The 21,495-nt window shown below is 52.5% G+C and overlaps 2 protein-coding genes across 6 annotated transcripts; one reads left to right on the top strand and one right to left on the bottom strand.

The window, feature by feature from the left end:
- The first annotated feature begins 914 nt into the window (after nt 1–914).
- On the top strand, nt 915–13,959 carry VASP (vasodilator stimulated phosphoprotein). Of its 5 annotated transcripts, none has more exons than XM_070387512.1 (13): nt 915–1,254; nt 8,382–8,553; nt 8,638–8,803; nt 9,869–9,962; nt 10,455–10,504; nt 10,624–10,865; nt 11,004–11,101; nt 11,632–11,683; nt 11,845–11,881; nt 12,096–12,141; nt 12,295–12,385; nt 12,919–12,976; nt 13,104–13,959. In XM_070387512.1, the coding sequence occupies exons 1-13, from the start codon at nt 1,250–1,252 to the stop codon at nt 13,139–13,141; spliced, it is 1,149 nt and encodes a 382-aa protein (XP_070243613.1). In that variant the 5' UTR covers nt 915–1,249; the 3' UTR covers nt 13,142–13,959. The 5 variants fall into 5 exon arrangements, with proteins under 5 accessions (XP_070243613.1, XP_070243614.1, XP_005900389.1 ...); XM_070387513.1 differs by having other exon boundaries at nt 11,001–11,101; nt 11,848–11,881; XM_005900327.3 differs by having other exon boundaries at nt 916–1,254; nt 11,001–11,101.
- Nucleotides 13,960–14,304: 345 nt separating this feature from the next.
- On the bottom strand, nt 14,305–15,667 carry LOC102264875 (outer mitochondrial membrane lipid metabolism regulator OPA3). The gene has a single exon (XM_070387517.1). The coding sequence runs from the start codon at nt 15,654–15,656 to the stop codon at nt 15,240–15,242; it is 417 nt and encodes a 138-aa protein (XP_070243618.1). The 5' UTR covers nt 15,657–15,667; the 3' UTR covers nt 14,305–15,239.
- Between the last annotated feature and the right edge of the window lie 5,828 nt (nt 15,668–21,495).

Raw genomic sequence — 21,495 nt, 5'->3', positions numbered from 1 at the left:
AGGAGGGGCGTGGTCATATTGCTGGCGTCTCGTGGGGGTGGAGTCTGCGGGTCCCGGTGCGGAAGCCCGGGAGGCTGTAGGGACTCAGCCTGAACCTTGCGCGTGGGGGAGGGGTCTCGCAGGAGTCGGTAGAGGGAGGGTCCCCCAACTCCGTGCCCTCGGATTGCTGCATGATCCCACCATCTTCCCCACGCGAAACTGAGTCACGGCGGGGCGTGCGTGGGTAGGGGGCCAGGAGCCTTATTCACACAGGGATGGGAGTCCCATTCCCACCCAGGGCCACCGCTGCACCACCCCCCCCCCCCCCGCCCCCACCACACACACCCTGCGGTTGTGAGTCAGCGGCCGGCCGCGCCCCCTCGGCCCACTTCCTCCTCACCTTCCCTGGGCGGGCGGGGGTGGGGGGCAACGAGAGAGGTGGGCCCCCTCCCCACCCATCCCCCTCCTCGGCGAGGGAGGTGGATCACCCTAGTGACCCCTCATAAATTGGGGGAGGAGGGAGACCTTGGGGGGGGGGTAGTCCCGAAGGTAGGATTTAAGGGAGAAAATCGGAGAAAATCTATGCTTGACCCGAGGGTCCTCCTCGTCCCCCAAATTGAGAAGAATGTAAAGAAATGAAAAAAAGTCGATGAGGAGGGTAAGAAGAAATTCTGCCCCCCTGATATTCCCCTAAGAATTTCCATCGTGGCAGAGAACTCAGGATCAAGGAAGGATCCCTTCCTCTCTATCAAGCTTCCCCTCTAATTTGGGGGTGACCCCCAGAGTGCATCGCTGTGCAAAAATGTTGGGGAAGAGGGAAATAGCGGAAGTCGAAGGTTCCGCGTTGCCCTTTTAAGCGCCCTCCACCAACCCCCCCCAACCCCACCGCCTTAAGGTGTCCGCGGCCCCTTTAAGGCGCAGGGCATTGTGGGTGCGGGGAGTGGAATTTTGGAACGAAATGTAGCAAAGAGAAGTACAGTAGTAAGAGTAACATTGTAGCTGCTGCCGGCCGAGGGGGCGCGCCGGGGAGGGGACGCCGCACCCTCTTTCTGCCGCACGGACCCCCCAAGCAGAACCCCAGAGGGAAGAGGCGCTCGAGGACCCGCCCCGACCCTGTCCACGTTCCCCTCCAGGAAGCCGGACTCTATGGGGCGGGACCCTGGGGGAGACTGAGCAGAACCTAGAGCCAGCGCCGAATCTCTGAACCCCGAGCCAGGGGCGCCCCGGGAGCACCTAGCCCGTGGGCGCTCCGCCCGCCCGCCGAGCAGCCATGAGGTGAGCCTCCAACTGCCTCCAGACCGTTCCCTGGCCGGCGCGGGCTCCTGCCGCCCTGCCTTTGTCCCCTCCTCCCCCCAGCTTGGTCCCGGTTGGAATTTGGGGACTGGGCACTGGGCGCCTCGGATTTGAGGCCGAGCCCCCTTGGACGAGCTCCAAACACTGACCACTTCCCCTTGACTCTCAAGGCTCTAGGTGGTGCCGTGAGATTCTCCTGGGAGCCCTTAGGTTTGGGGGCGCTCCGAGGACTCCCGAAAATTTTTAAGACTTTTCAGAGAACCTCCAAGTTGGCAAATAATCCCTGCAGAGAAGCTAGGGGTTAGGCAGGACTCAGACTGCCCCCAAATCTCAACCTGGCCCTGAGAGGGATTATGGGGGGCCGGTTTGGGAATCCCCTGGGACCTGGAAGAGAGATTGAGACGTAGAGCTTGGTTTTCGGGGTCCCCCTATACATGGCGCTGGAAATTCTTCCCACGAGGGACTTTGCTCATTAACTTAGGGGGTACTTAACCCCTAAATTTGGGCGGTTCATCCCCCTGTGAAGAAGGTTGATGTGGACGGATCCAGGGACCCAGACGCAGTCTGGAGGGTCTGGTTGGGACTCCCGTTCCTCGCCGCTCCCCACCCACAATGTGCTTAAAACAGGCTGTGCCTAGGAGGGAGCGAGCGCTCTGTGCCGAGGGCGCCTCCCCGGCCCCGGCCCGAAGGGCGGCCCCTCTCCCCGACCTGCGCGGCCCTGGAGAGGGAGGGGGCGCGGCAGCTGGGGGAAGAGGGGCCTTTGTCTAACTGACTCACCTGTCGAGACAGCTGGTGTATGTGTGTGTGTGTAGGGGGGGGGAGGCGGGCTGAGAGTGCCGTGGGCCGGCTGCTTTCCCCACCACGGCGCCTCCCCCTTCTCTCAACACCGCCCCCCCTTACCCAGCCGTCCGGAGTTGTGCGGTTGGAGGAGGGGGCGTTGGAAAGCCTCAAGGTCATAGCCCTCTCCCTCTGGGACTCAGGCTTCCCAGGGAGTTCCAGCTATCTTCCCAGGAATTTAATCCTGAGTGGGGGGCCCAAGGGACCCAGGGATTTTGTTTTTCCCGGAGCCTCCCTCAAAACTCCTGGGCTCACCTGAGGGCGGGGCCGGTGCAGACTGGGGGACCCGACTGGCCCTCCCCCTCATTCTCCCATCCTCCCCGGCCCCCCATAATCTCTCCCTTGAGGCCTGAGCCTGACAATACTATCTCCTTTCCTCTACTCTCTCAGAGACTTCCTGCTCCAAAGCCCCCAGCTTGAGGGGGAGGCCCCTGGGGGGCCGCTGGGGATTAACCCCCTGGGGCCCACATCCTCTCTCATCTGCCACATTCCCTGCCCTTTGACATCTGGGTGGCATTCCTTTTTGTGGTCATTAGAGAATCCCCCCTCCCACATTTGTTCCTTCTGCTGAAAAGGGATTGTTGGAAAATTTGGAACGATGGGGGCACCCACAGACACCCACAAGACTTCCTGCCTACCCTTACCGCCACTATAGCAACATCTCTAAAAGGTCTGCCCGGGAGAGAGGGCAGTTTTGGGGGAGTCAGGCCCTGTTCCTTCACCTTCTTCCCGGGGGACTCTCCTCTCCTACTGCCCCCCAGCCCCGCCCCGTGCGCGCCTCCTCCCCCCCCGCCCCCGCCCCGTGCGCCCCCCCCCGCGTTTCCGGTCCCAGGCATGGTGGAAGGCGTGGAAGGCGGATGGCGGATGTCCGAGTTAGTGCTGCCTCACTCACTGAGACCGTAAAAGGGCAGGAGCAATGTCTGGGCCAGCCTCCCGCCCCCGCCTCCCCCAGTCCCAGAGGCCCTGGCCCTCCCACAAGGCCCCCTGCTACTGCGAGCCGTGACCAAACCTCCTGTATCTCCTGGGGGGTGGGCAGAAGTTAGCTGATGCCTGTCCCAGCAGAGGGTTACTCCCATCTCCTGAAGGGTCTTCCCTGCTGATGGCCACACTAGCCTTCTTGGGCTGTGCCCCTACTCCCAGGACAGCTAGGATTCAAAAAGACCCACGGCCCTGTCTAGGGGCTGCTGGGGAAACTGAGGGAGGCTCAAAGAGAGAAAAGGCCTGGCCCAAGATCCCTCAGAAATTTCTAAGCAGTGTTGAGGGATGGGAGGGCACTGGGATCCCCTGATTTCTGGCTGGTTAGGCTGGAGACAGTCTTGGGGACAGTTGGAAGAGAGGCTGTAAAGATGGAAAATTACAGTTCTTTTTTTTTTCTCAGTTTGACAAATATTTGTTGAGTGTCTGCCGTGTCCGGGACTCTGCGCTGGAATTCTGGGAAGTGGGGCAGAGGTCTGAGACTCTTAGGGCAGAGGAGACTCTAGAACTTGGTTCATTTATTATTGTTTTTAATAATGAGAGACCATTTGATCAAGCAACTCCTTTGTGCCAGGCATTGTACCAGGTGCCTGATTCAAATTAATCCTCACGGCAATTGTAAGAGATTGATACTATTATGATCGTCCCCCTTTCCCAGATGGGAAAATTGAGGCACTGGGGAATTAAGCAGATTACCTATTAAAGTCAGTTTGGAAGTAGGCAAGATTGGATATGAACCAAAGCCTCTTTCCAGACTATTGTACTCTTAAAGAAAAGCAAAGTCAAACCTTTAGTGGCCTTAGCAAAAAACAAGTAACCTGCTTTTACTGTACAAACACTGAAGATAATGCTGATAAGCAAGAAGGAACCCAGTTACCTTCCTGTTCACTTATGGGGAACTGAGGCCTGTCAAGGAGGAGGGACTAGAGTGAACCCATAGAAGCCCTACAGACGCTATACCTGTGTTTCTATCCAGGGTTGCTTCAAAGATTTGTAGTTTGTAAAGGCTGTGTATCCCTGGGTCTTTGTGGGGTGGATTACAGTTTAAGGGGCTATCAGATGAAGGGGTAGAAGGAAAGGCAAGCCTCTCAATGGGTAAATTTCAGTAAACCAGAGTGACTGTGCTTGATTGCCTCCCATGATGAGAGGCTCTCTCCTTCCTGTATTGCTTCGTGGCTCCCTTATATGTTGTTTGTGTGCTTAGTCACTTGAGTCTGACTTTTTGTGACCCTTTGGACTGTAGCCCGCCAGGCTCCTCTGTCCATGGCATTCTCCAGGCAAGAATATTGGAGTGGGTTGCCATTTCCTTCTCCAGGGGATCTTCCCAACCCAGGGATCAAACCCATATCTCCTATGACTCCTGCATTGCAGGCAGATTCTTTACTCTCTGAGCCATCGGGGAAGCTCTCCCTTTTGGTCCTGTGCCAAATTCCAGGTCCTGCGCTTAAGGCTTTTCTTATCTCTTTCAATCCTTACCAAACCCCAGGGAGTTACGGTTTCCAGGGCTGGAAAGTGAGGCTTAGAGAGGTGAAGCCATGCAGCAAGGGGTTGACTTCAGTTCTCCTTTACTGACCACATACTGGAGATTTCCAGAATGGGAGGGCTTGTGGGAGAGTTCTGGGCTGACTGGGGATTCAGGCTGTCTCATGTCAAATTGAGGCTGTGAGACCCCAGTGTTGAATTGAAAGTGTTAGTTGCTCAGTTGTGTCTGACTCTTTGCAACCCCATGGAGCCCGCCAGGCTCCTCTGTGATGGGATTTCCCAGGTAGGAATACTGGAGTGGGTAGCTATGCCCTTCTCCAAGGGATCTTCCCAACCCAGGGATCAAACCCGTGTCTCCTGCATTGCAGGCAGATTCTTTACCATCTGAGCCACCAGGGAAGCCCCCAGAGACCACTGGAATTAAGCAGACCTTATATGCATCTCACTCCCGGCTTCCTGGCTGTGAGATTTTTCCGATCTAGCTTTTTGTCTGGTTTATAGGTGGATTTTTTTTTTTTTTGTACTTAAGTAATGAATTAATTTTTTATAGGTAATACCAGCCCATGGTAAAACAAAGCAAAAAGAGAAGACATAATCAAGCAACTCAAGTGGGTAAACAGTGCAACTGTCCACTTCCTGCCTCCCTTGTCAGACCCCCGGTGCCTCAGTGCCTCAGAGGCGAGCAGGGGAGGCTAGTCCCCTGAGAAGCAACCTCGCTTTTCACCATTCTGGGTGCAGAGGTATTTATATCCTCCCCAGCTCTTTTTTTTTTTTTTTTTAATCTCTCACACCACTTTATACCTTGCCTTAAAAAAAAAAATCAGCTTAGCTGTTTCCTCATCTTTAAATGAGGTTAAGAACATTGGGGGTGGGGAAGATCAGGACTTGGGTTCAAATATGAGCCCCTGTGCTTGTTTGCTGTGTGACCTGGGATGGCTGTCTTCACTCCTCTGTGGCCACAGTTCCTTGTCTGGAAAAAGGGTGTGCACTGAGGTCACTGTAAGGTTCACTGTGGCAGCTGGAGCTCCGTACCTGGAACGGTGTCTGGGACACAGACTAACCAATACATGTCAGCTGCTGTTAAAAAAAAAAAAAAAATTCCTTTTTTTATAGACGGCTAATTTAACAACTCCTGGATACCTGCTAGGTTCTGGGCACGAGTCTAGGTTCTGAGAACACAGTAGTGAACAGAAAAGACAAAAATCCCCGCCCTTGTGGTCCTGACATTTTGGTGAGGGAGACAGATAGAGCCCTGATGAAACACCCAACGGTGTGTGCAGTGAGAGCTTTTCCAGGTAGGGTAGTCAGGGAGGGCTTCTCGGAAGAGGTGATGGCTAAGCAGAGGCCCGAAGGAGGTGAAAATCCAGGTTGAGGGAGAAAGGGAGCGCAGCCCTGAGGTGGAAATGTGTCTGGCATGTTGAAGTGGGGGCTAGAACGGCTGGTGGGGCCAGTCGAGGGGAGATCAGAGATCATACAGATCATGAAGGCCGCAGAGAGAACTTGGCCAGAATAAAAATTCTGCTGGGAGCTGCCAGCGGAGCTTCCAAGAAGAGGAGATACACAATCTGACTTGTGTTTTAACAGGATCCTTTTGCTGGAATGGGGATACCGTGGCTTGGAGAGGGACAAGACCAGTCCGGGGTCACTCGGCAAACACCCACAGCTCAGGCTAGTCCAGAGACTGAGCAGGGCAGGGGCTCTTGGAAAGAGCAAAGTGCAGCCAGGGTGGGGTAGCAACGAAGGCCCTGGGCACCTGGCCAGAGTCTGCCCTGGGTGTGGGTGGCAGGTGTGGGCGAGGCCTTAACCCTGCCCTGCCGGGGGCAGCGGAAGCCAGAAACAGCCCCTGAGGCTGCGCTTGTCTAGAACCAGCACCTGGTGCTTGGGGAGGGCCCGCACAGTCCGTGGTGGTGAAGACAGTGGACTTGGGGGCCAGGTGGCCTGGGTTCCCATCCTCGCTCTGCTGCCCGCTGGCTGTGTGACCATGGGTGAGTCACACAACCTCTCTGTGCCACTGTTTGCAGTCTTTGCATAATGAGGATGAAATAGCCCACCTGAAGAGCTGCACTGAGAATAAAATGAGAGATCCGGAGAAAGGGCTGGGTGAAGTGCCTGACAAGAGGGAGCCCCCCTAATTATGCAAACCTGGGGGCTTAGCTCCCTGGCCTAAGAACTCAGATCTGGGTCAGCTGAGGGGGCTTTCCCTGCCTTGTCTTTTATAGTGTCACTGTCACGCTTCAGCCCCTAGCCCTGGTAGAGACAGAGCCATTGTGGGGTATAATTTATCTCCCCGGAAACCTCTGACCACCAACTTCCTCTTTTTAGGAAAAAGTCTGGTGGGGGGTGGGGCTGGGCAGGGACTAGTGCTTCCCCCTGGTTTGTGGGTGACCTTGGCCAAGTCACTTCCCGTCTGGGAGCCTGAGTTTCCCCACTGAGAGAGGAGGGCATTGAACCTTTCCAGAAGGACTGGTGAGGGGTGGAGGAGGGCCCTTCGGTGCCTGTTCAGAGTGCCCAGGGAAGGGATGCTGACAGTTACTCAGCACTCATGCCAGGCACCACGCCAAGCATTCTACATGCCCAGACTCTTACTTCTCCCACTGCCCTGGGAGGTGGGGTCTGTCATTTCCCCAGTTTGCGGGCAAAGAAGATGACTTCTGTGGGAAGGTTGCTCGCCTGAGTCACATGGAGTAGGTGGCCCAGCGGGGGTTTGAACCTACGTCTGTGGATATCAGATCCTGAACCCTGAGCTGCGTTACTGAGCCCCCTCCCTGCAGGGCTAAGTCAGATGTCATCTCCTCCAGGAAGTCTTCTCTGATCCAAAGGCTGGGGCAGGCCCTGCTTCTGGGCAACCCCAGGCCTGGTCTTGGATTATCACCATGTGCGGACAGCACAGTCCCTTGCGATGCTCCCCTGCCCTGCAGGGTGGGGCCGGGGCTGTCTGGGTCACTGCCGGACACAGAGCAGGGAGTGTCTGCTGATGGCCGTTGGCGCCAGGGGGCGGGGGAGGGCGGGTGGCGCCGGATGGATGGGGTGGGCAGCAGGAAGGGGAAGAGCCTGGGATCTTGCATCGGTCCCCAACTTGCTGCAAGCCTCACCCTTCACCTCCCTGAGCCTCAGCTTCCTCCTCCACAGTGGGGAATGGGGGCAGGAAGGTCCAAGCCTCCCAGCAGAGACAGGGAAACTGAGGCTCCAGGCGCGTCGGGCAGGGGCTTGTTCCCAGTGCTGCCCAGGACACCTGCTCTGTCCCTTGCATCCGCTTCTCCCAGGCCCCCTCCTCCAGCTCGCATGCCACATCTCTGTCTCTCGGTCCATCTCAGTCCTCTCTGTCTGCCTGTTTGTCTGCTCTCTGCCTTTGCCTCTCTTCTCCCCATTACTACTTTCAGTCCATCTCCCCTGTAACAATCTGACCCCCTTTCTTACCTCTCTCTCCCCATCGTCAGTCTGTATGTTTGTCTCTTCCAGCAGGTCTGACTCTTCCTCTTCCTGTCTCTTGCTCCCCATTTGACTGTCTGTCTCTTTCCTTGTCTGTCTCACATCCCCCGGTTTGTCTTATTTGTCTGTCTCTCCCGGTGTGTCTTTCGCCGTCCCACCTGTCTTTTTCTCCTCCAGTCTCCCTGTCTGGGTCTCTCCGAGGGCCTGTCCTCAGCCCTCTCTCTCGGTCTGTCTTCCTCTTCATGGGTCCCCTATTCCTGGCACACTGGCTTTGCATTTCCGAATCTCCCAGGGGAATGAGAAGGCGACCGGCCCCTGGGGGGAGGATGCCAGGCTCCCCACAGCTAACTGGCCTCTCTCCCTTTTGCCCACCTGCCTCTCTGCAGCGAGACGGTTGTGTGCACCAGCCGGGCCACGGTGATGCTCTATGATGACAGCAACAAGCGCTGGCTGCCCGCCGGCACGGGCCCGCAGGCCTTCAGCCGCGTCCAGATCTATCACAACCCCACCGCCAACTCCTTCCGGGTGGTCGGCCGCAAGATGCAGCCGGACCAGCAGGTGAGGCTCCCCTCCTCCTCGCCCCCTCTGCCTGCGGGGCCTCACCACCGCTCACCCACTTCTCCCCTACCCCTCTCCCACCAGGTGGTCATCAACTGTGCCATCGTCCGGGGTGTCAAGTATAACCAGGCCACCCCCAACTTCCACCAGTGGCGCGATGCCCGGCAGGTCTGGGGCCTCAACTTTGGCAGCAAGGAGGATGCCACGCAGTTTGCCAACGGCATGGCCAGCGCCCTAGAGGCCTTGGAAGGTTAGAGACAGCGGGCGGAGGGGACCATTGAGCCCTGCGGTGGGGCCTGGGGCCACCCCTTTACCACTCGGCCTCAGTATACTCATCTGAAAACAGGGCTCATTCACTGCTGCTATGGAGAGTTACTGGGCTGACCAGAAAGCTCATTCAGGTTTTTCCGATGTTACAGAGAAACCCACGTGGATTTTTTTGGCCATCCCAATTCTGTGGGCTCCTCTTTGCCCCAGTTGCACCCACATGTCAAACGCATGGTTCCTAAGAGCCCATTTTGCTCCATGAATTTTTACACTTGCACACTCCTGTGTGACCGCCTCCCAGATCAAGATAGAAATATTTCAGGCCTCCGGGGGGTTTCCTTTGCCCTTTCTCCAGGTAACCATTAGACTGACTGACGTCATTGTCAGTTAGTTTTCAAGCCACAATGTTAAGAAAAAACTTCCAGTTGGTATTTCTTAAACTGGAATGTGCCTGCGAGTCATCTAGGAAAAAATGCAGATTCTGAATCAGGTAGGTGGGCCAAGGCCAGAGCCTCTGTGCTTCCTGCGAGCTCCCTGATGATGCCAAAGTTGACTGGTCCATAAAGAGCGCTTTGAGGAGCAACAGTTTTAGGTGGCGGCTGTGCGTCTAGATTCGCCGGTTGTCAAATGGTGGAGGCATTTGCTTCCAGGAGCAACTTCAGCGGCAGTCTGAAGCACAAGAAATACACGGGAGCGGGAGGCCTGAGGCTGGGTGAGGAGGGGGCTGTCAGCCTCTTCTGAGCTCTCAGGTAGGGGGTCTGAGCAGCTGTGACGGTGGGTTAAGAGCCTGGATTCTGGAATCTGCCTGAATTCAAGTCTTGTCCCTGCTAATTCCCATCTGCAGGCCTTGGGGTGGGTGACCCCCTTCTCTGGGCCTTGGCTGTCCTGCCTGTGATCTGGGTATCCTTCCAGTGCCCACCACCTGTCAGCTCAGTCAGGGGAAGCGGGTGCCAACCCTCCTCACAGGGTACCTGGAGGCCCCTCGGGAGCGTGCCAAGGGGTGGGGCTGGCTTCCGTGTGACTCACTAGCCTTTACTCTCACTTCTAGGAGGTGGGCCCCCGCCCCCGCCACCACCTACAGCGCCTCCCACCTGGTCTGCCCAGAATGGCCCCTCGCCAGAGGAGATGGAGCAGCAGAAAAGGTGGGGCCAGTCCCCGGTGGGAAACCCTCCCCCAGCCAGAGTTCTAGGTGGTTCCAGAACCCCTGACGCCTAGAGTTAAGACCTCTCCAACTTTGAATTTTCAGAATGTTCCAACTCCCAGGGGACTAGAAATCCACATCTTTAAGAACCACTCCCCCGCCACTTGGAGTTTGAAAAACTCCTGATGCCCAGAGTTACAGAACCCTTCAAATCTCAGTCCCCTGGACTCACAGAGTCCAGAACTGGGTTTTTTAAAGGATCTTGGGCGTTTTGTGATTCCTGATGGTCTGATGACTAGATCGCTCACATCCTGGTCTCACCCTTTCCCTGCCCTCACCACCCCACCCCCGAGCCCTTTCCTGGGCCCCTGGGAGATAGAAGAAATGAGCGGGGCTTAGGAACCAGCCCTGCCGGACACCTCTGAGAGGCAATCCGGGAGGTTGCTGGCCATCTGGGGGCCCTGAGTGATAGCCACTCGCCCTCCCTCCCCAGGCAGCAGCAGTCAGAGCTCATGGAGCGGGAGCGCAGAGCCTCCAACACAGGTGATTGCTCAAATGGCCTCAGGGGTCAGGGGACCGCCCCAGAGGAGGGGGTGGGCCAGCCGGACGACAAAGAATGAAGCTTCTCTCTTAGCACCCCTCCTGTTTTGTTTTTCTTACAGGAGGCCCGCCTGCTCCCTCAGCTGGGGCACCACCACCGCCCCCAGGACCTCCCCCTCCTCCGGGTCCACCCCCACCCCCTGGTCTCTCCTCCTCAGGGGTCTCGGCTGCCACGCAGGGAGCAGGGGGAGGCCCACCCCCGGCACCCCCTCTCCCTACAGCACAAGGCCCCAGTGGTGGAGGGACTGGGGCCCCCAGCCTGGCCTCAGCCATTGCTGGTGCCAAACTCAGGAAAGTTAGCAAGGTGAGGGGTAGGCGCAGTGGGTGTGGGGTGATGGGTCTGATATAATAATGGAATGAGGCCAGAGTTGCCTGGGAGCCTCACAGGAGGGCTGGGAGGCCCCCCCGTAAAGCCCTCTCTTCTCTGTAATTTCTCCAGCAGGAAGAGGCTTCAGCGGGGCCTATGGCCCCCAAAGCTGAGAGCAGTCGAAGCACGGGTGGAGGCCTCATGGAAGAGATGAACGCCATGCTGGCCCGGAGGTGAGCCTGAGCCCAGAGCTCTCAATGGTCGTGGAAAGCTCTCAAAACAAACCCCTCAGCCCAGCAGTTATCACCTGGAGATTCCGGTTCAGTTGGACCAGGTGTGGGGAGGGCTCAGATTCCTGGTTAGTTTGTTTCTTTGGGTGAAAGTTCATCCTTTGATAGCCAGGTTTGAGATATACTGATGGGGACTGCATTCTCCTGAGATGGCTGAGGTTTGCAACCCCCTAGGTAGCCTCTGGAATGTCTGGAACTCAGAATTTTAGGACCTTAGATGACCTAGCCTCAGAAGCTGGGGACTCTGCCCTGAGAATTTTGTGATTCCCAAATGCAGGAATCCTAAACGCCACCCCCACCCCCTCATTCGCGAACAGCACCCTCTTTAACTTCTAAAATTAAAATGTGCTTAGCCTTGATGAATTCCAGAAGCCTGCACCCTAGGACCCACTTTTCCAGAACCCTGGGGAAGGGAACTGTTGAGTGGCTGAGAGAGGACAGAAGCCATCTGTTTCTGCCTTTCTCTCCCGCAGAAGGAAAGCCACGCAAGTTGGGGAGAAACCCGCCAAGGATGAATCTGCCAATGTGAGTTAAGGACCCTTCCTGCCTAATACACCTTAGGATATACCATTAGAGTAGGAATATTGGGGCGGGGGCTGTGATAGGGATTGGCTGTGTTTGAAGGTGGAGGAAGAAAAGGAGCAGAATGGCCATGTCTGGCTCGTGACAGTTTTATTTCCCACCAGCAGGAGGAGTCAGACGCCAGAGTCCCAGCCCACAGTGGTGAGTGAGAGCCCAGTCTAATCACAGGAACTACAAGTCCCAGGATGCCCTCTTCTCATATATAACACACCTTCATGGGAAAGTCTGTACAGATAATTCTGGGGATTGTAGTCTGAGATGGTTCTTTGAACGGGGGCTGATGAGGCTCGGGAAGAAAGGCTGAGGCAGGGCATTCCTTGTTCCTGATCTTTTTGACTTATTGTCTGTCCCACAGAATCTGTGCGGAGACCCTGGGAGAAGAACAGCACAACCTTGCCAAGGTGGGCCATCAATACTGGGGCCCTACCCCCAGAAAGAGTCGGACTTGCCAAATTTGCAGGGAGGAACACAGTGTGACCCCTGGAATGGGAGGCAGGGGAGGCAGACCCTCTCTCTAACCTTGTTTCTGCCTCACACCATGCCACCTCTCCCAGGATGAAGTCGTCTTCTTCAGTGACCACTTCCGAGGCCCACCCCGCTACGCCTAGTTCCAGTGACGAGTCAGACCTGGAGAGGGTGAAACAGGTAGGGGAGGGGACTGGGGGTGAGGCTCGGGATAGAAAGGAGATCTGGGTCTAGACTCTGCCACTGACCTGCTATGTGATTCTAGAAAAGGCCTTGGAACCCTCAGCTTCCCAGTCTGAAAACTGGAGAAATTGGATCGTGTCAGGGATGACAGACCCCATAACCACCCTGTCCAATGCCCATGACAGACCTTACTAATCTATCACTGCACTCATTCCTGATGAGTATCCAGAATCTTTTTCAGCACACTGGCTGCAGACATTTATCACCAACCAGAGTTGGCAGGAAACTGGAATGTCTTATTTGCCAGCCCTGGTACTGGATGTTCTCCAGTACTTTTTTCTCTGGCTCAGAGGATCCAGAATTCTCCCCTAGAAATCTCAGTCACTTTATGGCCTGGCCAGTGATGTCATAGTGTGTGTGTGATACGGGTCTTGACCCTCCTTCCTCTGGCCCCTCAGTCATTAAACGGGGGATTCACTTCTGCAAGTCCAGGTACTCTTCCTCATTGGTTGTACCCCCATTATTTTCAGGAGCTTCTGGAAGAGGTGAGGAAGGAATTGCAGAAAGTGAAAGAGGAAATAATTGAAGGTGAGGTGTTTTCCTTTTTAAACATGTATTTATTTTGGAGGCATGGTGTCCCTTGGAAAGCCCTTGTTTTGGAAGGGAGAAGGGGAAGAGGCTCTGCCCCTGACCTCTGCCCACTGTTTCTTTCCAGCCTTTGTTCAGGAGCTGAGGAAGCGGGGTGCCCCCTGACCACAGGGCCCCAGAAAATCCAGTTTCTCCTTTCCGCACACCCCCTCCGCCTGTCACCCTGCTTTCCCTGCCTCAACTCGACTTGGAATTGGCTGAAGTCTACACAGGAATGCATCTTCCCCACTCCCTATGTCACTTGGAAAATTCCAAGGGGGTGTGGCTTCCCCAGCACCACGCCCACACCCATATTGGCTGCTGATTGGCTGGGGAAGCCCCCACCCTTTGTTCCCTTTGGTCCTTCCCCTCTGCCATCCCCTTGGGGCTGGTTCCTCTGCTGGGGATGTACCAAGTAACCCCACAGTAAGGGGGAAGGAAGGAGGGAATTTCACATTCCCTTGTAGATTCACTTTAACGCTTAATGCCTTTGAAGTTTTGTTTTTAAGAAAAAAATTATATATATATATATATATTTAGGTTTGTTATGGGGAGGAAATTTTTTTTTCTCTTTGGTTTTGATAAAATGGGATGTGGGAGTTTTTAAATGCTGTGCCCCTGGCTTGTCCCATTTGGGACAGCTGTGTAAGGAGGGTTGTCCCACCAGGCTGGGGGTGCCTCCCCTTACCCCAGGGACCGACCTCCCTTCCCTCTGGCTCCTTCCCCTTTTCTATGAGGAATTAAGATGCTGTAACTTTTTGGAACCTCAGTTTTTTGGTTTTTTATTTGGGTAGGTTTTGGGGTCTAGGCCATTTTTACCCCCTGGGGATAAACAAGATAAGGGGGAAAGGAATAGGGGAGGAAACCTCTCCTCTTACCTTCACCTTTAGCTTCTTGGAAATGGGCCCCTGTGGAATAAATCTGCCAGTTTTTATAAATGCTAAGATTTCTGGTGTCATTTGAATGGCTGCTCTCATGAGGATGGGCATGTCCCTCCCTCCCTCAGTAATCCACCTTCCCTCACTTTCCTCCTTCCCACCGGAACCTGCTCCTCTGCCCCCTCTTGCTTCCCGGTGCCCCTCAACAGGCAGCTTCCTTAGTCCTTTCCACCCAGCCCTAAAGAAAGCCGAGGGCATCCCTCATTGACCGTTTGCCCTTGGGCCAGACCCTTGGGTTCTCCTGGACCTCAGTGTCTCGGTCTGGGAAAGGACTCAAAGGATGACTCAGTCAGGGCTCCTCCCACCGGGAACCCTTCCAGCTTCTACTTTTAGTGAGCCTTGTACCCATTTGGCAGATGTACATTATGGTTTTCAAGACACTTTCTTAAGATAACTTTTTCCCCCCAGAGCTCCTTTAATTATTATAATATTTACAGTCTTAAAAAGTAGAATTCAGGAATCAGAGGTCATACACACCCCCTTCAGTGGTTCATTGGGTGGGCAGGGGGTAGGTGAGGTAGGTAACAGCCTGGTGGAATTATTCCATTCTGTTGGAGGTAGGGAACTTCAGGGCTGAGGGGCAGACTTCAGTGGCAGAAGACTTTGCATGAAGGTGGGTGGTAACTGAGTGTCCAGTTCAAAGGCAGGAAGTAAGGGGGAATCCCTGAGTACTCTGAAGGGCAGATTTGGCTGGAGGAAAGGGTGGAAGGGGAGATCCACTTAAAGAGGGGAGGACCCCAGTCAGGATACCAGTGGTGGACTAAATACAGGAGACACAGAGTGACTCAGAAGAGCTGATGCATGCCAAGATCCATCCTATTCCTAATCCCCTAAAAGAGTGAGGTAGATGGAAGGTCATGGGGTCAGGAAGTCCATCAGAGGTTTCTATATTTCCACTACAATGTTCCGTACCAGTGGAGAAGCGGGAAAAGGTAGATGGGGGTCCCAGGAAGAGGACCACTCCTCAGGTAGGTTGAAGATGAGAGTGATAAAATGAGAGATGGTGTAGTGGTGGGTGGGTGGGGTCAATGGAAGACACCGCTTCTCCATTCCAAAGTGCTAAACCAGTGGAGCAGGGGGTGGAGGTTTGGGCTGGAACGCTTCACCAGTGGATGGGGGAGTCCCAGTAGAAGGTACCCCTCACTGGGCAGGTTAGTAGGGAGGTGACCAAAGGCCTGGTTGGATCAACCCCTGTCCAGGATCCCGACTGCCCCTAAAGGGGCCTGGTGGTATTAGGTGGGCTGGTTCAGGGAGGGATAGTGCAGACAGACATACCAGCCCAGACTTCAGTCCTGTCCGAGACCTGGGTCTGGCGGCCCCTCATCCCTTGGTGTGGGCTCTTCCTGGGGCGCCGGCGGCAGGTCCTGGACGCAGAGCCGGGCGCGCACCTCTCGCATCTGCGCCTGCAGCTCCTCCAGGGCGCCCAGCGGCGGCGCCGCCTGCACCTGCGCCTGCAGGGCCTCCAGCACCAGCGCCAGGTGGTCCACCTCGTCGCGCATCGCGTCCCAGGCGGCGAGCTGCTCTCCCTCCTTGCGACGCTGTTGCGTCTTTTGTCGCGAGTACTCCAGCACCAGGCAGCCGCAGGCCACCAAGAAGATGGTGGCCTCGCCCAGCAGCTCGGCGCCCAGCTCCGCAGCTGCCTCCTCGTTCAACGGCTTGATGGTTTCCGCATTGAAGCCCATGAGGCGCATCTTGGCCCGCATCTCGACCCAATGGTACACTGCAGGGGAAGAGAGGGGTCGGGGATCTTGGCTGGGACCGCAAGCCCTGCCCCTCGATGCTCAGTGTTCCTGTCGGAGCAATGGGGACGCAGCGGCCAGAATCGCGAGCGCTAGTGGGAAATGGGCGCCTTAACCAAGACTGGCGCCGGGCCTCGCAGTTACCTGACCAGAAGTGGCCTTGAGGGCATTATTTTGAAAACGTCCAGAAGGTTCTGGTTAACTACTGCAGATGAGAATTGCTGCCCTGGAGGGGAGGTCCAGGGTGTGGGGCAGCATCTCTAGGGGGAGGTGAGTGGTCATAAGTCCAGGGCAGGTGTAAACCTTGCTCCTGCCCCACCCCCAACCCACCAGCCAGGCTCCTTCCCTCTCCCCAAAGGTGGAGCTGATGGTGATGCACTCCATCCGGAAGTGAGTTCAGTGTGGGGTTTGGGGCTTTGTACAGAGCTCAGGGCTGGGGCTCCTGCTCTAATGCCAACTTCTTCCTTATCTGATCACTTGTGTGAACAAGAGTTATCACCATTGTCCTTGTTTGTCAATGCAAGAGTGGCCTAGAGTTGATATTTAAGCCTGAATCCCTGCAGTAATAATTAATACTCATCCATGGATACAAGAACTGATGGGGAAAATAAGGTTCCTTGGGCTCATTAAGGGATGAATTTCTGAAAACATTTATACTTGACCCTTGCCAACCATCCTCCGCAGCAATCAGGCTGACCTAATAAGGCTTTTGTTGTTGTTTTTTTTTTTTTGCCTTTAAGTTAGAAGAATAACATGCACGTGGTGGGGGGGATCATTTAGATCACACAGAAGTGAGTAAATTGTAAGACAAAAGTCCATCTTTCCACCTCCAGTTTTGGTCCTCCTAGTCCTCAAAGGTTAACCACTTTTTTTTTTTTGGTCACACTCTGACTGGCGGATCTCAGTTTCCTGACCAGGCATTGAACCCAGGCCACATCAACGAAAGCATGGAATCCTAATCATCTGACCACCAGGGAACTCCAAAGGTTGACCACTTTTGATCTTTTTCTGTTAACATTTGTTAAGCAAAACATGATAAGGACTAGCCGTAAAGAAAAAGTTTGACACACTGGAATGCTCTGAAATTCATTCCTGTTTGATGCCCCAGAGGGCAATTCCCTGGCAATCTAGTAGTTAAGACTCCATGCATCCAATGCTTCGGGTCCTGGTCTGATCCCTGGTGGGGGAACTAAGTTTCCACATGCTGACCCAATGTGATCAAAAAAGAAAAAAAGGGGGGGAAAAGACATAAGCAAGAGAAAGAAAAGGCAAGTTCCAGACTTGGAGAAGCCATTTGCACCATACCTATCTGACAAATAACTCAGATTCAGGATATGCAAAGACCTCCTGGGGATCAATAAGAGCATGTGAGACCAGTCAATAGAAAAAGACTTGAATCACCTAAGAGGAGAACTAAATGGCCACTCTGTGTGTGTGTGTGTGTGTGTGTGTGTGTGTTAGTCTCTCAGCCATATCTGACTCTGAGACCCCATGGACTGTACTCTGCCAGGCTCCTCTGTCCCTGGGATTTCCCTGGCAGAATACTGGAGTGGGTTGCCATTCCCTTCTCCAGGGAATCTTTCTGACCCAGGGATGGAACCCAGGTCTCTTGCATTGCAGGCAGATTTTTTACCATATGAGCCACTAGGGAAGCCCACTAGACACGTTAAAAAAAAAAAAAGCTGACCTCTATTACACATCAAGGAAATACTAATTAAAATCACAAAGAGAAAGCCCTATAAACCCCCCAGAATAGCTGAAATGAAAACACCAAACATCCTGAAGTGAAGTGAAAGTCACTCAGTCGTGTCCAACTCTTTGGGATCCCATGGACTATATTGTCCATGAAATTCTCCAGGCCAGAATACTGGAGTGGGTAACCTTTCCCTTCTCCAGGGGATCTTCCCAACCCAGGAATCGAACTGGGGTCTCCTGCATTGCAGGCGGATTCTTTACCAGATGAACCACAAGGGAAGCCCAAAGACAGTGGAGTAGGTAGCCTATCCCTTCTCCAGTGGATCTTCCCAACCCAGGAATCGAACTGGGGTCTCCTGCATTGCAGGCGGATTCTTTACCAGCTGAGCTATGACAGAAGCCTGTTTCTACATATCCTAAGTGCTGCTTAAGACAAACTGCAGTCAGGCTCCGAGGAGGTCATTGAGGACACACACCCACTCAGGCAGCTGGTTGGCAGTGGACTATTAAATTTAGCATCCAATCCTGATAAACCAGCAATTCCGCTCCTGGGTGGACACCCACCAAAACCTGTCACATGTTCTCCGAAAGACATGTCCCTGCATGTTCATCTCAGTGCTATGAATAAAGGACCCAAGACAATTTGAATGCCCACCCATAACTGCAGGATTCGTTAAAAAAAAATGTACACAGTGAAACACTCAACAGCAGTGAGAACAAGTGAAGCATGACAACATACAGCAAACTGAATAGTGTTGAATGAAAGAGGCCGCACAAGCGTACACTGCTGTGTGATTTCCTTTATGTAACAACCCCCAAGAGGCAACCTCCACCCACAGAGTCACAAGTCAGGAGAGTGGCTACCCTTGGCAGGCTTAGTGACCGGAAGGGGGACATGGGAGGCTTTCTAGGGGGCTGGTTATGTTGTTTCCTATTCTTTCTGTGAGTTTATCAAACTGGACACTTAGGATTTCTATACTTTGCTTTAGGTATATTATAATCCAGTTAAAATTTTTCATAACCCAAATGAATCAGTGTTGTCCAGCCACCTTCCTGATCTCTCCCAAGTGAGTTTCACTTGCAACATCTGGAGGAGCCCAGAGAAATGCCACTGTCCGGTGCCCTGCCCTTCATCAGTCTATTCCTCCCTGTTGCCTGTGGGGGATCAGACTCGGCCTTGGCCACCTGTCAGGTGAGCCTGAGACATCTAAGTTCAAGGTGCCCTGACTGCCTATTTAATCCTCTTCCAGTTGGGAAATTGTACAGGCCCCTCCCAAGAGGAATCCCAGTCTTATGATGTCCTCCAGGCTTCTGCTTGTGTGCAGGGAGCAGGGAGAAGGGTTGTGATGGAACCATGAATTCTTTACTCTCCCTGATGTCTGTTAGAAGGCAAAATGGATTCAGAACCCAGGCCTGAGAAATTCCAGTCCCTCACTCAAAATGGGAGGGCAAGGGGCATGACTATGGCTTGTGTTAAAGGGACTCAAATACACATTCCTTTCTCTCTCTCTTTTTTTTTTAACATTTGTAATTGTATTATTTTTTAAAAACTTTAAACTTTTTATTTTGTATTGGGGCATAGCTGATTAACAATGGTGTGACAGTTTCAGGTGAACAGAGAAGGGACTCAACCATACATGGATACGCATGTATCCATTCTCCCCTATACCCACCTCTATCCAGGCTGGCACAAAGCACTGAGTAGAGTTCCCTGTGCTATACAGCAGGTCCGTGTTGGTTATCCATTTTGAATATAGCAGAACACACATTCCTTTCTTGTTTAAAAAACAAAATTTGTTGAGCAGTTAAGACAGTTTTTTTTTTTGGCCAAGCAGCATGTGGGATCTTAGTTCCTCAACCAGGGATCTAAAATGTGTCCCCTGCATTGAAAACACAGAGTCTTAACCACTGGGTCACCTGAAAGTCCCCAGGAGAGTCTTTATAATATACTTTTATTATATGATTTGAACCACAAGTTTTAAAATTTTTCAAATTCCACATGTCAATTACCTCCACAAATCTAGACAGTTCCTTAAAGGTAAAGGCTCTAAAGGGAATCTCAGCCTGAAATTGAGGAGGATTTTATGTCACCATCTATAAATGCAGCTATGGTTATCAAGCACAGTAGTTAAAACAAAAAAATGGTGAAATCACTCACGTTTGCTTCCCTAACAGTGTCTTATATTCCCAAGCATATTTTTGGCAACTTAGCAACACTTCAGAGTTATTTCATTACTAATAAATAAATCTCATAATTTGCAAAGGAGCTTTATATATTTCAACACACAAGAATCTCCCAAACATAACACAGAGAGAAGAAACGCAAGTTCCAATAGATACAAACAGTGTGAAAAAAACAAGAATGTGCACTGACTGTGGACACACATATGTTTAGGAAAAGGAAAATCTCACATGGAGTAACTAACACTCAGCAACTTCAGGACAGATGAGGGAGGAAGCAGGAAGAAAAGAGGCTTTTTAATGTTATCTCCTAAAAACGGGGGAAAAACCCAAAGCAAGTAGGGCAAAATGTTCATCTCTGTTAATCCCAAGTGGTAGGTACATGGGTGTTTGTTACATTATTTTCTCTATGTCTGCAATACGTAATGATTAAAAGTAAAAGATTACAGACTTCCCTGGTAGTCCAGTGGCTAAGACTCTGAGCTCCCAGTGCAAGGGCTAGGGTTTGATCCCTGGTCAAGGAACTAGATCCCGCATGCTGTGGCCAAATAAATAAATAAAAATATATAAAAAGTAAAAGAGTATTTCAAAAACACCTAATTATATATATATATATACATATATATATATATATATTTTGCCACTTGGGGCAGGCGAAGAGATTTTGATGAATGCACAGTGATAGAAATCAGGTCACTGGTTCCCTGAGGGCAGGGGTGGCCAGAGGGATGGACCGAAAAAAAAATACAAGGAAATCTGGAGGATGATGGAAATATTTTTAGTGGTAGTGATTTCATGGCAAATACCCGTGATAAACCCATCACAGTGAACACTTAAAATAAGCACAGTTTATTGCATGTAAGTTATACCTCAAAAATGTTGTTAAATAAAAAAGGAAGTTTACATTTTATACGATTATGAAAGTGAGAAGGCAAGCCACAGACTGGGAGAAAATATTTGCAAATCATATATTTGATGAAGGACTTGTTCCAGAACACATAACGAGCTCTTAAAACTCAACAACAGGAAGATAAATAATCCAGTTAAAATGGGGGAAAGATTTGAACAGACACTTCAGATAAGATCAGATCAGTTGCTCAGTTGTGTCCGACTCTTTGCGACCCCAGGAATCGCAGCACGCCAGGCCTCCCTGTCCATCACCAACTCCCGGAGTTCACTCAGACTCACGTCCATCGAGTCAGAGATGCCATCCAGCCATCTCATCCTCTGTCATCCCCTTCTCCTCCTGCCCCCAATCCCTCCCAGCATTAGAGTCTTTTCCAATGAGTCAACTCTTCGCATGAGGTGGCCAAAGTACTGGAGTTTCAGCTTTAGCATCAGTCCTTCCAAAGAAATCCCAGGGCTGATCTCCTTCAGAATGGACTGGTTGGATTTCCTTGCAGTCCAAGGGACTCTCAAGAGTCTCCTGCAACACCACAGTTCAAAAGCATCAATTCTTCAGCGCTCAGCCTTCTTCACAGCCCGACTCTCACATCCATACATGACCACAGGAAAAACCATAGCCTTGACTAGACGAACCTTTGTTGGCAAAGTAATGTCTCTGCTTTTGAATATGCTATCTAGGTTGGTCATAACTTTCTTTCCAAGGAGTAAGCGTCTTTTAATTTCATGGCTGCAGTCACCATCTGTAGTGATTTTGGAGCCCAGAAAAATAAAGTCTGACACTGTTTCCACTGTTTCCCCATCTATTTCCCATGAAGTGGTGGGACCGGATGCCATGATCTTCGTTTTCTGAATGTTGAGCTTTAAGCCAACTTTTTCACTCTCCACTTTCACTTTCATCAAGAGGCTTTTTAGTTCCTCTTCACTTTCTGCCATAAGGGTGGTGTCATCTGCATATCTGAGGTTATTGATATTTCTCCCAGCAATCTTGATTCCAGCTTGTGTTTCTTCCAGTCCAGCGTTT

The sequence above is a fragment of the Bos mutus genome, chromosome 18 (genome assembly GCF_027580195.1).
Source record: "Bos mutus isolate GX-2022 chromosome 18, NWIPB_WYAK_1.1, whole genome shotgun sequence".
NCBI classification, from domain to species: Eukaryota; Metazoa; Chordata; class Mammalia; order Artiodactyla; family Bovidae; genus Bos; species Bos mutus.
The sequence above is the reverse complement of the archived record's forward strand: the minus strand, read 5'-3'. Positions and strand labels throughout refer to the sequence as shown.

Bases quoted from the DNA above. Each gene is read 5' to 3' on its own strand.
- VASP (XM_005900327.3), top strand. The intron at 8,554-8,637 runs GTGAGGCTCCCC...CTCTCCCACCAG, and splicing joins AGATGCAGCCGGACCAGCAG to GTGGTCATCAACTGTGCCAT. The intron at 10,866-11,000 runs GTGAGGGGTAGG...TAATTTCTCCAG, and splicing joins AACTCAGGAAAGTTAGCAAG to CAGGAAGAGGCTTCAGCGGG.
- LOC102264875 (XM_070387517.1), bottom strand. From the start codon at position 15,656: ATGCGGGCCAAGATGCGCCTCATGGGCTTCAATGCGGAAACCATCAAG.